The following is a 15440-nucleotide window of genomic DNA, read 5'->3' on the forward strand; positions in this document are numbered from 1 at the left end:
GACTTGCGCCACGTGGGGGTATAGCCGCTCGGCTATACGCTTTTTTAATTATAAAAACCGTATTATAGCTCACGGCGATACTATTTTTATTATAAAAACATCATGGTATAGCCGCCCGGCTATACTTTTTATTTTTATTTTTAAAACCCTGTGTATAGCCGACCGGCTGTACCGTTATGGCGACTATGCTATATATTATTTAAAGAGTATAGAGAAAAAAAAGGACCCGCCTAGCCCGCCTAGGCGTCCGATTTTTGGAAAACTTGAACGGCGTTTTTTAAATTTAGATTTCTTGTTTCCTGGCGGGTCTGGCGTGTCTGGCGTGTCTGCAGATACATCAAGCTGGGGTTTTAGCGACTCACGTTTATGAACAACGTAAAGGTTAGCTCTTCCTAACAATTCACTCTCTGTTTTCTGTACACAAATCTATTGAGGCTTTGGACAGGACGGGAATGGATTTAATAGAAACTGGAAATCCAGATGCATTCAATCAGTATCTGTCGGAGTTTGATAACACCATTCATTTGTAGAGGATCAGTAACTTGGGGATTATTTTCTGTCTTGTGAGTTTTGCTACCATAATTGGAATGATTTTCTTTTTAGTTTCTCTTCCTGTTGGTTTGAATGGTCTGATTGTGAATTTGCGGGGTCGAAACTTGGCTGGGTGAAGGAGCTTTTGAGGAATTATTGTAAGAAGAATTTCAGAAATTGAGGTCTCTTGTGGCTTTTGGAAGATTATGGTCTCTGCATATTATGAGATTCGATAGATTGTTCTTTAAAGAAATATCCATTATGCTTGGTTCGAGTTGTGTAGCTGTTGGTTTGGGTTTTGGGGTTCTTTCCCCCCTGTTTCATCAAAAAATATATATATATATATCCATTATGCAAAATCTGACTGAGAGGCTTAGGCCCCCTGTGGGTTTGAAAACCAACAATTGATTGATTATATCACAGCACAATGCAACATTTCACTGGAGCAAGACACCCTGCTTGGTGCTGGCTGCAATACAAGCTTCCCTGTTAATATAAATGACATGAGCACTGAAATACAACCACAGCCCTTTCCAGGCAATGAGAATGAAGGAAATGATCATCTGAACAGTAATCATTTCCAGCAGTCGCCTGTTGTTTCCCCAGTGGATCATGATTCGAATGTGCCATACGACATATCAGTTGATCGAATCCTTCTCTGAAGCACTTCTCCAATGAATGTTCTGCAACATGTCACTTACAACTCAGAGAACAGCATGAAGAATGTCTTTGTTTTTGTGAGAATTGATAGAGGTCGTGTGTTGAGCTGAACACGAATGATTGTCAAAAATTTCATCTTTTCTATATGGTTTTGAATGTATAGTTGATGTCTTGTATGATTCTTAATTGTAAATAAAGGATGGGATTCATTGCTTAGTACCAACAGATGGCAAGACCCTCGAGGTCGATGATAAGAACAGTGATTTTTTGAATTTTTCTTTTAGTATTTTTCTGATGTGAAAATATAGTAGCTAATAGTAGTATAGAATGTTATGTAATAATATTTCTTCAAGTTGTTGTACGAGGATCATTGGCAAATATATCAATCATATTGAAGAGATACATATATGGTGCTTGTTGTACCTTATCTATATGATAATGAATAATGATCTAGCATTTTCCTTCATCATAGACATTATATCTCCACACATTGAGAGTGCCTTATGATCCCTGTTGGATTGAACCCATACGCATTTGATTCATTTCTTTGAACAGCTCCTCAAACGCTTGCAAAACCCAATTCTCCTCCCTCCTAAGATAGAAAGAGATGGTTAATGATTGCACAAATAACACAAACCTATTCCATGACGGCTTCAGAAAGAAAAGTATCCTTGACATTTTAGATTCCACAGAGTACTTTAACAGTGTGTGATGACTTCCTAGCTGCTCAAAAACCCATTTACCTCTAAATGAGTCAAAGTCCCTTTCAACCTGTTCAAGCTGTTCACACAAGTCTAGGACAACACGCGCATGAAGCACCATATAAAGTAAGTTAACTTGTGTATGACTTTTAAGATGATTGGCACTCTCACATCACTTAAGTTAAGAGTATTACAATGACATATCAAAGAGTGCCCATTTATACAGCTAGAGCTATAGATTGTCCTCTTTATTAACTAATAAGATCCACAAAATCTACATTTAGAGATCAGACACATTATCTTATCCCAAAAATAAAAAATACTCTTTAGAAAAAGTATGGTCTTAGATTACAGTTAATGGAAAGACTGCTAGTACCTGGAAAGTATGAGTATAGTAGTAAGAGAGGTGGTAGTATTCTTCATGTAAAGTGTTGTTTCAAAAGTGAAGCAATTACCAAGAACACTCCAACTTGGCATGCAATTCTCTATGACAAATAATGTGTGCGGAAACATAATAGTTTTGTTGGTTTTCCAAGGTATTGCAAACATGTTTGAGCTCCCACATTGGAACACTAGAGTTCCTAGGAGGTCTTTATAAGACTTACTCTTGGAAATAGAATAGTTTGTATTGGCAATGCAAGTGGCCTAATTGAGTGGCTTGTTGATATAAACTTTGGTTAAATGCCTAATTAGTTGGGCTAATGGTTAATTAATATATTTAATTAATCAAAATATGGGCCTTGGGCGCTCTTGGGCTATGTGATTTAAATTAAAACCGATTAGTTAAATAAATAATTATTTAATTTAAAAATAGTATAGCTGAGAGGTTTTACTGTTTTTTTAATATAAAAATTGTCTTTAATAAATAGTATAGACAAGCGGCTATGGTCTTTTACATATACACATTCGTGCACGTATGTACGTTAACTTACTTACTTACATTTGTGTCTTTAATAAATAGTATATGTGTGTACGTACGTACGTATTTTTCAATAATATATTCGTGTTTTATACATGTCTCACTTTTTTAAAAAGCAAACATACAATAGTCGTATTATACTTGCACGTACGTATTTGTAATGTTTTATACACTTATTGTTTTCAAAATTTTCAATAAGACGCATACAAATAATTCTCACATATTATTGAATAAGAATAACATGTGTTATAAAAATTACATGAAAAATATCATATAGTGGAAGATTAATATCTACTTTGGATATGTTGAAACTAGCAAATTAATATTTATAAGGGACAAACTAAGGCAGCTAGGAGAGTCCTTTTTTATTTTTTTATTTTTGTATTAAAGGGAATAGCCTCTTTTAAACACATTTAAAAAGTATAGCCGGGCTGCCACACTACAAATTTTTTTTAATTAAAAACAGTCTAGCTGGGCGGCTATACTTATTTTTGACATGTGGTGCAGTAGAGAAAGAGGGCTATCCTTTTTTCAAAAAAAATAGTATAGCCGCTCGGCTATACTCCGTGTTTTTAATTTATTTAAAAAATAAAAAAGTATTGACACGTGGCGACAAATAGATGGGGTTTCCTCTCTTTTTATATTAAAAACAGTATAGCCGCACGGCCATACCCATTTTTTAAAATTCTTTTTAACTGCTCTGTTTTATTCTTTAGTAAATAGCATAGCCGGACGGCTATTCTCGATTTTTGTCCGGATCCTTTTGTTTTTAAAAATAGTATAGCCGCACGGCTATACTGTGTGAATATAATATATTTAAGTACAGCCTCCCTTTTTATTATTTTTTTAATAAATAGTAGAGCCGGTCGGCTATACATGAATATTTTTAAAAGTATAGCCGATCGGCTATACGAGTTAAATATATATTAATATTTTAACAGTATAGCCGCACGGTTATACGCTTTAAATATATTTGAATATTCAAACAGTAAGTATCTTTTAATTTTTATTTCTTTAGTGAATAATTAGTATTTAAATATTTTACTAATTTCATAAATTACTTAATAAATAGTAATTAATTATTTTATGTACTTTGTTTTTAAATTTTTTAATACAAAATTAGTTTGTTTAATATTTCTAATTAAGTAATATCTTAGCCTTATTTAATTATAATAATTCTTGTTTATGTTTTAATTATTCTTTATTTAATGAGTAATTTGTATTTAAGTATTTTAATTAATTTCATAAATTACTTAATAAATACTAAATTAATTATATTTACTTGTCTTAAATAATTTTGTGGACTTTAAAATTATTTAATATATTTTAGAAAGAGTTTCATTTATTATAAAATTATTTTAGTATTCCAAAAATGGATTTAAGCCTCCAAATGCTAAATCCAAGTCTTAAACCCTAACCACAAGACTACTATGGGGCACTTATGACTCGATTAGGTTTGGATACTCACATAACTTGACCTAGGGTTTTACGATTATAGTTTCGATCTCAATATACGGTTTGTATGATATAACTAGACCTAACCCTAGTTAGTTGAATGCGCCTTGATGTAGATTTGACCAAATGCATTTGGTCAGTTAAACATTGAAGAGTATATTTAAAGAGCTTTTCCTTATTTTAAGAACATTTTCGGTGTTTGGATTTTGGATTTCGTATTGGGTTCACATTGGGTCAAATATTTTGTTAGGGCGGATAAATGAGTGAGGATTCTAATAGGTGAAAGATCGATTATTTTCAATGCAAAATCAAAATAAAATAAATTCCTTCATTAGCAAATTTTCAACTTCTCTTATTTCCTATGGAATATATGGAAGCAATTATTCAAGCCCTAATAATACTTGGACATAAACCAGTCCAAAGGAACAAAATTGTCCATTGGGTATGAGCAGGAAAGAAAATTATCGCCTAATTAGCCATTAATTACATGCAAATAATCTGCGGCCAATAACGCTATGATAAGCGTTTTTGGTATTTGGATTTTGAATTTCGTATTGGGTTCACGTTTGGTCAAATATTTGAGTAGGGTGGGTAAATGAGTGAGGATTCTAATAGGTTAAAATCTGATTATTTTCAATGCAAAAAGAAAAGTCTTCACTATCAAATTTTCAACTTTTCTTCTCTCCTATGGAATACGTGAAGCAGTTATTCAAGCCCCAATAATACATGGGTATGAGCGGGGAAGAAAATTGTCCTTTGGGTATGAGCGGGAAAGAAAATCCTCGCCTAATTAAGCATTAATTAGGTGTAGATGATATCGAATTATGTGTCCAATAATGCTATGACAAACGTGATAACACTTTCACTTGGCATATCATTATTAGTTAGGATAGCAAACAAAACTATCCCTGTTGTAACTAAGTTTTTCTCAGCCGGCAAAGAATGCTTCCCCTATTAGGGTAAAGTGAGGCTTAGGCCATCACATGTCCAAAAGCCCAAAAGCCTAGAAAGGTAAAAGGTCAAATACGACTAACTAAGGGAAGTCCAGTAGGATCCGTTCTTGGTCAATAAGCATCTGATAAGTTAGTTACAATCACATATTTCCATATCCATCAAGACTAGTGAACCAAAGATCACACATATTCAAATTAAGTGATTAGCCTACATTCCTAAGTTAAACAAGTAATTGACTTGATGTGTGTACTAAGGGGTCTTAATATACCAAATTAACGCACGATAAGTTGTCTCTCACGACAATAAATCAACTAAGTTAACATCCATCTCATGGAGAAAGTCATTGTTCCTTGAACTAAGAACCCTACTACTTGCTTAGACTGCTTTTGCAAAGACTTGCGCATAAAATGTTTTTTTGACACACACCACATATTTTCTTCTTGGTTTTAGGGTGCAAAGGTCCATTCAAATGATCAGAAAATTTATGTCCCTCATAATATTATAGTCCGGGTAATGAGAAATTGGATTGAAGATGAGTCAAAATCTTGATTTGATGTTGTTTACTAAACTATATAAGGAATCGAAATTGAAATTAACTGAGTTACTAAAATTTCATTGTTGTTCAAAATTATATAGGGAGGGGATGGAGGAGGCAAAGCCGACCTAGTCCTCGCCCCTTGCCAACTCTTCTTGTACTTACTATAATAACCTTAATCTTAAATAAATTATTTAAATAGTTTAATATAATGATAGTTAACATTTTCCTATTTGTTTTTTTTTGGTTGGTGTTTCCACAAATAGGTTCATTATAATATAACATTTTATACCAAAATCCTTAATGTATTACTTGTTATTTTCTAATTAATTTTTAATGACTTATAATTTTATAAGAATCAATTATAAAATGACAAGTGCTAATTGACAACTAAAAAGCAAGGGAATACATAAAGTTTAATTTTCCATTTTTACATAGAAATTAGAGTTGCGTGATTACATCATATGCGCAATACGACGCCGTGCTGCGTTTCTGTAGAAAAAGAAAACCAGACATTGGCCCGACCCGCATCAGCCCAACATTCATTTCCAGCGTAGCGAGACATGAAATGCGGGTCAACTGTACCGGGTCGGTAACCCAACGTGAGTAACCACCACAGTAACGAAAACAGGTCATACCTGTCATAGTGGAGAATGAAATTTCAGAAAATTGGACATCGCAATTTCCTCAGATCTTCGCAGCTGAACGCAGCAAATTGAAACCCTAGTTTGACTAATCCACCATAGTCATCTTCATCAGGTACCTACAATCTTCATCTTTCAGTTAATTCACTTTTAGAATCCACTATTCCGTCACTGGCATTACTCATTTCCATTCTCTAATCCGAAGCTCTGAAATGTGATTCGTTTTATGTTTACCAAATACCGACTTGTTCTACTTATTGTCTCCATTGTTGATTTCAACAGCATGATGTTAAGAAATTTTTAAAAAACAGCTTAATTTGTGAAAAATAGCAAAATTTGATTTTCCTGGATCTATTTTTTATTTGTTTGTTTATTATAGTTGGGGTTTATTGCATGGTACGGCAGAGTGTTGATGATTTGAATTGTTTGAATATGTTAGTGATTAATTTTCACTTGATTAGGAAATTGAGTGGAAATGCAGCACGCTCCAGCGACGATCGAAGAACAGTTGTTACTAAAAGCAATCAAAGAAGAATGTCCGTGGGAGAATCTCCCAAAACGGCTTCAAGTGACATTGTCTTCGAAAGAAGAATGGCATAGAAGGTTAGAGTAGCTGTTGTTTTAGCCACTGCTCTCTTTATTTGTTTAGTTCTACTTCTCAAAGAAATGTCTATAGAGGGTGGCTAAGTACTTCGGTCTGTGAATTGATCGATATTCAGTTTCATGGTTTAATTTTATGTACTGGAAATGGAAGGACTTAAATTCATGCTTCATTGAAAAGTTTTGAATAATGTCTTAGAAGACAAATAAAAGTTAGATTAATGGGGTTTCATCCTTGGTTTCTGATATTGGTTTGAATATGCTAATTCTGTGCAGGGTAATTGAGCATTGCATAAAGAAAAGACTCCCATGGAACACTTGTTTTGCTCGAAAAGTATGCAAAGAAAGTGAATATTATGAAGACATGATGCGGTACTTGAGAAAGAATTTAGCGGTTCGTTTCTTACTTGGGAAGTTCATCAGAAGTCCTTTCCTTGAATTAGTCTGTGTTGCAGTGCATTGATAGTTTACATTCTACGGGAAGCCTCTTTCTTCTTGATAAGGAAAGAAGTACGCTAACTTTAGTTTTTTGGAGGCCAACTGGAGAAGTTGAACATTTTTAATATATATATACTCTCTTCTTACTGTTTTGCATTTAATTTGGTAAAACTGTATTTGGGATATAACACCGTGAATTGGTAAGATTGTTCTCGTTGAACAACTAGGGTGACATTGCTGCTTAGCTTCATCCTTTCATTTTCATATGAAGTGAATTCAGCCATCTAAGCAATTCAGCTTTTTTGACTTATAGCCTTATGTCATCTTATACTTCAGATATAGGTTTCTTATGCCATCTAAGCAATACATGTTAATTTCATTACTTGCAGCTATTTCCCTATCACCTTGCGGAGTATGTTTGCCGTGTAATGCGGGTATCGCCTTTCAGATATTACTGTGATATGATTTTTGAAGTTATGAAAAATGGTAATTTACCAAAACCTTTCTGCATATGTTGAAATGTGCTGCTATTTTACTGTTCTTACTGTGATTAGTATGAAAGTTTCTCTTAGAAAGTAGGCATGTTAGCTATTTTTCAATTTGCAACACTCTTATTAGTTAGAATAATTGTCTGATTGAAGGTATAGTTTGCGGACTCTATCTGCAGGAGGAACGATGCGTATAAGTTTGTATTGGAACTATAAATTATTCTCTAATAGGGCTTTCAAAGATTTAACATCCTGCGTGTGCTGCTTATGTAGCATCAACTTAAATTATTGGAGACCTGAGGTTCAAACCTAATACAAGTATATAGGTCCTTTTTTAATGCATACTGGTTGTACTTTTTAGCTTCTATGTTGGAAAATTAAAAGCGGAAACTTGTCGTAAGGGTGTGAATTTGGCTGGAAGATGCTGCTTAAATGTGTATTAAGATCGTTTGTTCACTTGTTTTAGGTTGGATAGTGCTGGCGCTTATTAAATCACAAGTCTGTGTATATGTGATTATATAGTATATGAAAGGAATGGTATTACTTTAGTAACTAGGATTTGAAGTATCGGATACGTATCCAGAAAGTATCTGGGGGAGTATCTGTGCCTCATATTGAATCAGATGAGGGAAAGTTGTCCGGAAATGATTGCAGTAGAGATCTTAAAAATGCAGTGGATGAGTTAAGATAAGTTGAAAGCGTGAAAGGTTCTTAGGGGCGATTGCATGGTATGTGGGTAAAAGTTGCAACAAAACATTAATATATTTTCTTATTAGAAGTCCAGGATTTCACTGTGAATATACCCTTCAATTACCTTGAATTGAAAAAAGAAAAGAAAAGAAAAGAGATTCGGAACAATTACATTAAGAGTTTCTTTTCTGTAAACAACCTATGCATTGAGACACTCACATATACTTTTAGCAGCTTATCCTCATTCTCATGCATATCACATTATTTGCAGAACAACCTTATGACAGCATCCCCAATTTTAGCGCTGCAGATGCCTTGCGGCTTACAGGGATAGGGAGAAACGAATTTATTGATATAATGAATAAGTGCAGATCTAAGGTATTAATCAAATTTGCTTGTTTCTTTATGGGTCATTTACTTGTTTATGGGCCACATTAAGGTGCACGCATACCTGGTATGTGGATACAAATATTGCATGGCTACATAGATACCCATAGAAGTATCATGGTTTTCTAACAAATATCTGGAAAAGATTCCATACAAAGTCAATTTATGAATTCTTTGGCATATTTTAGAGCAACTACAGCTGGTAATTTAAGTCCTATTTATGCTAGACATACTGCTTCTTGGATTCTGTTTTATAACCTTATGATGGAAATGCAAATCCTTTACCTTCAAGATTGCTTTAAGGCCATGGTTAAGCATACTATATAAAGGATAACTTTGTATTGTCTTACCTGTTGTTTACTTTATTTTGAGCTATCCAGAAAATTATGTGGAAGCTGAACAAGTCAATTGCAAAAGAACTTTTACCTACACAACCCGTGGATTTTGCAATTGATCCATGGTGGGGAATTTGTCTTGTGAATTTCACACTGGAAGAATTTAAGGTGGGATTTGAGAACCCAAATTACACTGAATGCTTAACAGTGTCATCCTATTGAAAAATTGCCAAACGGCAAATAACACTGGTGATGTGCTTTTTGGCTGACCTTACAGTAACTCACTGTCTTTGTAGAAACTCTCGGAGGAAGAAATGGCAACAATAGATAAAATATGTAAAGAGGAAGCAAATTCATATATCCTGTTCGATCCTGATATTGTTAAGGGTCTTCACCAACGAGGATTAATATATTTTGATGTCCCTGTTTATCCTGATGATCGTTTCAAAGGTCAGTTGTATGGATGAACAGTTGGCTTGCAAATTCTAGCCTCTCTGATTTTATCTTTGTTTACTGCCTTGTTTCAAATGCTTTTGAGTCCCCTGTTTCAAACACTTTTACCTTCTGAAACATAAACTGATGGTTTATGGTCATGGATCAACTTTTTTTATTTTTTATTTTTTTTACTTTTAAATTTTGTGTTGCCATTATATTCTTCGTTTTTTGAGTCACTTTACAATCATATATACTAATTGTTGTGTCTGTATGAAGTTCATATAAATCCCACACTTCTCCGATACTTACGTTTTATCTTTACAAGTACTTGGTGAAGCCCAAAATTTTGACCAAATCTAATTCAAGTTTTACCAACATTTTTACAAGTACTAGATGAAATATTAACAATTTTTGTGGTCCAGTTTCCAGGCTTGAAGGGTTTGTTTCCAACAGGGAGCAATCTTACGAAGATCCTATAGAGGAGTAAGGCAGCTGTTTAGTACGAAGATGCCTTTTAATTGTCAATTTGTTATTTGAATTTTGTTCACTGGCTGTGAAACCAGGATCTTAATACTCTAAATTCTATTATTCAGGTTACTATATGCAGTTTTCGTTGTTTCAAGCGAGCATGCAACTGTTGCCGAATTGGCAACAACATTACAGGCCGACCTTGCACAACTGCAGGCTGCTGCATCTTTTGCATGTCGATTGGGATGGGCAGTGAAAGTATTTGATCCAGCATCTGTTCTTCGAGATACAAGTTTACCTGGATCTCCTAGAAACAGTCTCAGTGATGAAGATGCTTCTCGTCGTAGTATAAGCTCAGCAAATATGTTTGCTGATGGTGATGCTAGTCTACAAGGAGATGTTTCAGGGACAGAAAACTATGGCCTAAGTTCTTTGCATGATCGTGTTGCGTTTGTTGTTGATGCTAACATAACATCCTATCTTATGATGGGGTCTGTTTCACCAGGTTTGTTTCTTCTTCTGAAGGCCAAATTTGTTTATTATGTTGCATATCATCAACTTCTGATCTGCAACCTGAATCTTGCTGACGTATTAGTCACTTGGATGAAATAGATACGGAGGCTTGTATCTGCAGTTGTTATTGAAACTTTACCTTAAGACAGATATCAATGTCTAGAAGAAGTACTGGCATATTGGATGCAGTAGGCCACAAATACATAAAATAACGAGAATATGATCTAGAACCTCTTCTTTACAGATGCTCTACCAGTTCCATAAGAGCTCTCAGCCGCTACAGTGCCTCTTACAATTTCTCTTTTATGTACTGGTTTACCTTGCTGTGGCACTACAACTTTCACAAAATCCTTTTTCTTTTTTGGTGTCCTAAACTTTATTGAAAAATTACCATAGAGGTGATAAGTCTTTCACAAGCTCCATCTGTACGTGAAAAAAGGGTCGGCTTCTCAAGCAAAAGAGGTGGAGGTTATTCTCCTTTAGATGGACTGTGCTTAAGTTAGGAAGTGACATAGACTTCTCCCAGAACCTGCTTACACATGGGGAGACAGGCTTTCTGGAACTTAACTATAATTTTTGCTCGATCAGCTTCCTAAAAGTATTTATATACTGTTCAGATCGATGCTTGAACATTTTAGCAGCATTCTGCAATTGTTTCAAACTTGAATCTTTTACATGAGTCTTATATTTATTTTGTTTTCTCATATTTTCTTCTAGGTTTGAAATCTCATGCTGTAACGCTTTATGAAGCGGGAAAGTTGGGTCATGCTAGCATTACGGATCTTTGTAAGGATCTGAGTACACTAGAGGGAACAAAATTTGAAGGAGAACTACAGGAATTCGCAAATCATGCATTTAGCCTCCGTTGTGTTCTGGAATGCCTTCAATCAGGAGGAGTTGCAACTGATGTGAAAACAGATGAAGTTTGCAATAACATGGATATGATAGCTTCAAACAATGATGAGGCCACACTCATAGCTGATGTAACTTTGACTGAAAAATCAGGACACTTGACTGCGCAAGAAGTTGGGTTCGATGATGATATTTCTGTGAAATCAGGGATGCCCCAGGAAGGTTCTGTTTTGCCTGAACCTGTTAGTGATAGAAGTGATGAAATAATAATTGGTACTTCATCAGAAGATAGCACCAGCTTAACTGAAGTCCCTAAAGCAGACTTGAATCTGCAGAGTAATGAGAAACAGGTGCATGATGAAGGGTCAGATGTTGGAAAAGAAATGTTAAAGAGGAAAAATAAATTCCGAGTGGATATCCTTCGCTGTGAAAGCTTGGCGTCTCTTGCACCAGCAACTTTAGATCGGTTGTTTCGTCGTGACTATGATATTGTTGTGTCTATGATTCCTCTTCCACCTTCGTCAGTACTTCCTGGACCAGCAGGTCCTTTTAATTTTGGTCCTCCCTCTTATTCGTGCATGACACCTTGGATGAAATTAGTGTTGTACTCAACTGTGGCCTGTGGACCTCTATCAGTTATTCTGATGAAAGGACAATGTTTACGCTTGCTTCCTGCCCCACTGGCCCATTGTGAGAAAGCCCTTTTGTGGTCTTGGGATGGTTCTACAATTGGAGGTTTGGGAGGCAAGTTTGAAGGAAATCTGGTAAAGGGAAGCGTACTTTTACATTGTTTAAATTCACTTCTTAAATACTCTGCCGTACTAGTGCAGCCCCTCAGTAAGTATGACCTTGATGAATCTGGAAGAATCATCACTATGGATATTCCATTACCCCTAAAGAACTCTGATGGTTCAGTTGCTTGCATAGGGAAGGAATTGGACATGTGCGAGAAGGAAAGTTCAAAACTGAATTCTCTGTTAGTTGATTTGACAAGCAAGATAGAGTTGTGGACAGTTGGCTATATTCGCTTGTTGAAACTTTTTAAAGAAAGAGATTCAGACCACTTTGCACCTGATGATGAGAAGTTTGAATGGGTCCCATTGAGTGTCGAATTTGGGATGCCACTATTTAGTCCAAAATTATGCAATAATATATGTAAAAGAGTGGTCTCATCGCAATTACTTCAAAAAGATTTACTCACTGAACATCACGATGCAATGCAAAGCTTACGGAAAAGGTTGCGTGATGTTTGTGCAGAGTACCAAGCAACAGGTCCTGCTGCTAAACTTCTTTACCAGAAAGAGCAATCAAAGGACTTTTCACGACATCTCATGAATTATGCAAGTGGAAGGTGGAATCCACTTGTCGACTCTTCTTCTCCCATTTCAGGAGCCTCGAGTGAGCATCAGAGACTCAAACTTGCTAACCGACATCGTTCCCGAACTGAAGTTTTGAGCTTTGATGGAAGCATTCTAAGGTCTATGTCAAGCTTATCTATTCTCCTTTTGCATCCCATTTCCTTTCCCTAACATCTATTTGTTTACTATTTCTACCAGATTTTTGTTTTTACAGTATTTACTATATGAACAATGTAACTTTCACTGGATAATGCATTTTTACGTTTGTGTGTTTTTTTGGACACATAGATGCTTCTCACTTACAAGTCTCTTAAAAGTAATGGATTTACCCTTATAAGGAATAATAAATTATCTACTTGTCTATTAATAGTATTCAGATGATATTCTCTATCTTCTTTGTATATGATTGTGTTCAATTTGTTTGCTTTAAATTCTTAATTACTGCTGTTCAGATCATATGCTCTGGCTTCTTTGTATATGATGGTATTCACAGAACTTGCTCTAACCCTTTTGTATTTACTGGTATTTAGATCATATGCTCTATCTCCTGTTTATGAGGCTGCCACAAGGCCTGTTGAAGAAGCCCTTCCAGTTAGCACTACAAAAGTTGAGCAAGAAGAAGCTGACAGCAGAGAAGTAGTCCTTCCTGGTGTTAATCTTGTTTTTGATGGCTCTGAGTTGCATCCCTTCGAGATAGGTGCTTGTCTACAGGCTCGTCAACCAGTCTCATTAATAGCAGAGGCAGCAGCTGCTTCTGCAGTTATTCAACAAAATAGGGCTTCATGATAGAATCTTGCTTGGATGGCGTATATAGAAGAATTCATCACGTTACTAGTGAGTAACAATTAGGAATTGTCATGTCCTTCACGCTTGTTTTATTCTGATTAGTTGGCTCGTCTGCTCATCTTTGAGGTTGGTCAATGCGCATCAGCTCCAGCTTTGTTCAAAGGTAAATACCAGGAGTTTCTTATTGATTAATGTAATTAATTGAATGACTAGTAATCTTTGCAGATGAGTTCCAATAAAATAAAATAAAATAAAAATTTCTGCAGGTGTCTCTTTAATTCCTGATTGTGCTTGACATAACTGTCACAAATGACCTGTGTAGTTAGTATTCTTGTAGAATCACGATTTTATTTTCAAACCTTAAATTTCCTTTTTTTTTTTTTTTTTTTTTTTTTTTTTTTTGGGACAAAATGACAGCTTCAGTAGTCCAATCTGATGTATCTTCAATCTACTTGGATTGCTTTGACAAGGACCATTTTTTGTTTTGCTTTTTAAAAGAAGTTAAAGGTGTTGACCCGTGCTACTTTAAATATACAGGCTTTAAAATTAGTTTCCTGATTCCATGTTCTGGCTCTCTTTAGTTGCCTAGTAAAAGACCTAAACTGAGTAGTTTGGTGATGAGGTAAGAACATCTGATTGTATCGCCCCTCAAATTTATTTGCAGACTTTGTGAGACACTTGTTTATGTTGAAGTGCATGGGCCCTAATTTGAAAAAAGAAGGAGATTAAATTAAAATTATTTGCTGTCATCAAGTGCAAAGCTCTTGAGTTGAGCATCTGAAAACATTATTTTCTGTCTATGAAATAGTACTGACTGGAAAGGTTTTCCTTTCTGAAACTGACTACCTCTGTAAGTTTTCCCCTTTTGCTTTGCCCAATATTGGTTCATATTTTATTACGTCTCATAAATCCTCCTTTCCTAGGTCTGTTGTCTTTTTGTTTCTATTATAATTTCACTTGCTTGATACCTGTTATATTAATGCAGGAAGGCGTTTTCGTACAAAACTTTGTCAGATTATGGATACACCCCGGGTTTGTAACTACAGTGAAAAGAATATATTGTTTTGCTTAAATATACACTGAAGTGGACATGGTGCTTAGATCCTGGTGATTTATGCCCACCAATTAAACAATACACACTTTTGTTTCATTTTACTTTCCTTAATTCTTTGTTCTTTTAGGGAGGTGGGGATAAAAAATGATGCACATTTATTTCTGCAATTTTCATTAATACATGAAAGTATTCTTGAGGAAAGAAAAGAAAAAGGCATTGTGTGGTAAAATTGCTCTCGACTTCTAAAGTGAGTTTTTCACTGTGATAAGTTCACACGAGTCACACTTGTAGACGAAATGATGTGGTGAAAAATGATGAAGGATGTATTTTCCTTTTTTATTTTTTGAAGAAGTTATTCCGTGGACCTCCTCTTTCGAGTGGGGCGGAAATGAAAAATTGATGTTAGCTAATTATGGTTGGAAAAATGTTCATTTATTTGGATGAATTCGTGGAAGAAATAAATGTATTTATTTTATTGTTATGCTTGTAAGTAACACCAAATAATACCAGGCTGTATGTTTTGTTTATTTTGGAAAGATCACAATTAAGGTTATTTCTAGGGTGATTTATAGTTTGTAATAGTTCAATCAAGATTCATACGATTTAGCATCTATTTTTGTTTTTATTATTTTCTTAT

General features: G+C 35.0%; 1 protein-coding gene across 3 annotated transcripts; it reads left to right on the forward strand.

Annotated features, from left to right (window-relative positions):
• The first annotated feature begins 6402 nt into the window (after positions 1-6402).
• LOC117614491 lies at positions 6403-15356 on the forward strand. Of its 3 annotated transcripts, none has more exons than XM_034343318.1 (12): positions 6403-6514; positions 6861-7002; positions 7276-7393; positions 7827-7923; positions 8887-8993; positions 9383-9505; positions 9634-9787; positions 10195-10255; positions 10366-10745; positions 11471-13082; positions 13494-13912; positions 14739-15356. In XM_034343318.1, exons 2-11 carry the CDS (start codon positions 6875-6877, stop codon positions 13747-13749), a joined length of 3036 nt encoding a protein of 1011 aa, XP_034199209.1. In that variant the 5' UTR covers positions 6403-6514; positions 6861-6874; the 3' UTR covers positions 13750-13912; positions 14739-15356. The 3 variants fall into 3 exon arrangements, with proteins under 3 accessions (XP_034199209.1, XP_034199207.1, XP_034199208.1); XM_034343316.1 differs by having other exon boundaries at positions 14735-15330; XM_034343317.1 differs by having other exon boundaries at positions 6409-6514; positions 6839-7002; positions 14735-14914.
• The last annotated feature ends 84 nt before the right edge of the window (positions 15357-15440 follow it).

Source organism: Prunus dulcis, chromosome 1 (assembly GCF_902201215.1).
Source record: "Prunus dulcis chromosome 1, ALMONDv2, whole genome shotgun sequence".
NCBI classification, from domain to species: domain Eukaryota; kingdom Viridiplantae; phylum Streptophyta; class Magnoliopsida; order Rosales; family Rosaceae; genus Prunus; species Prunus dulcis.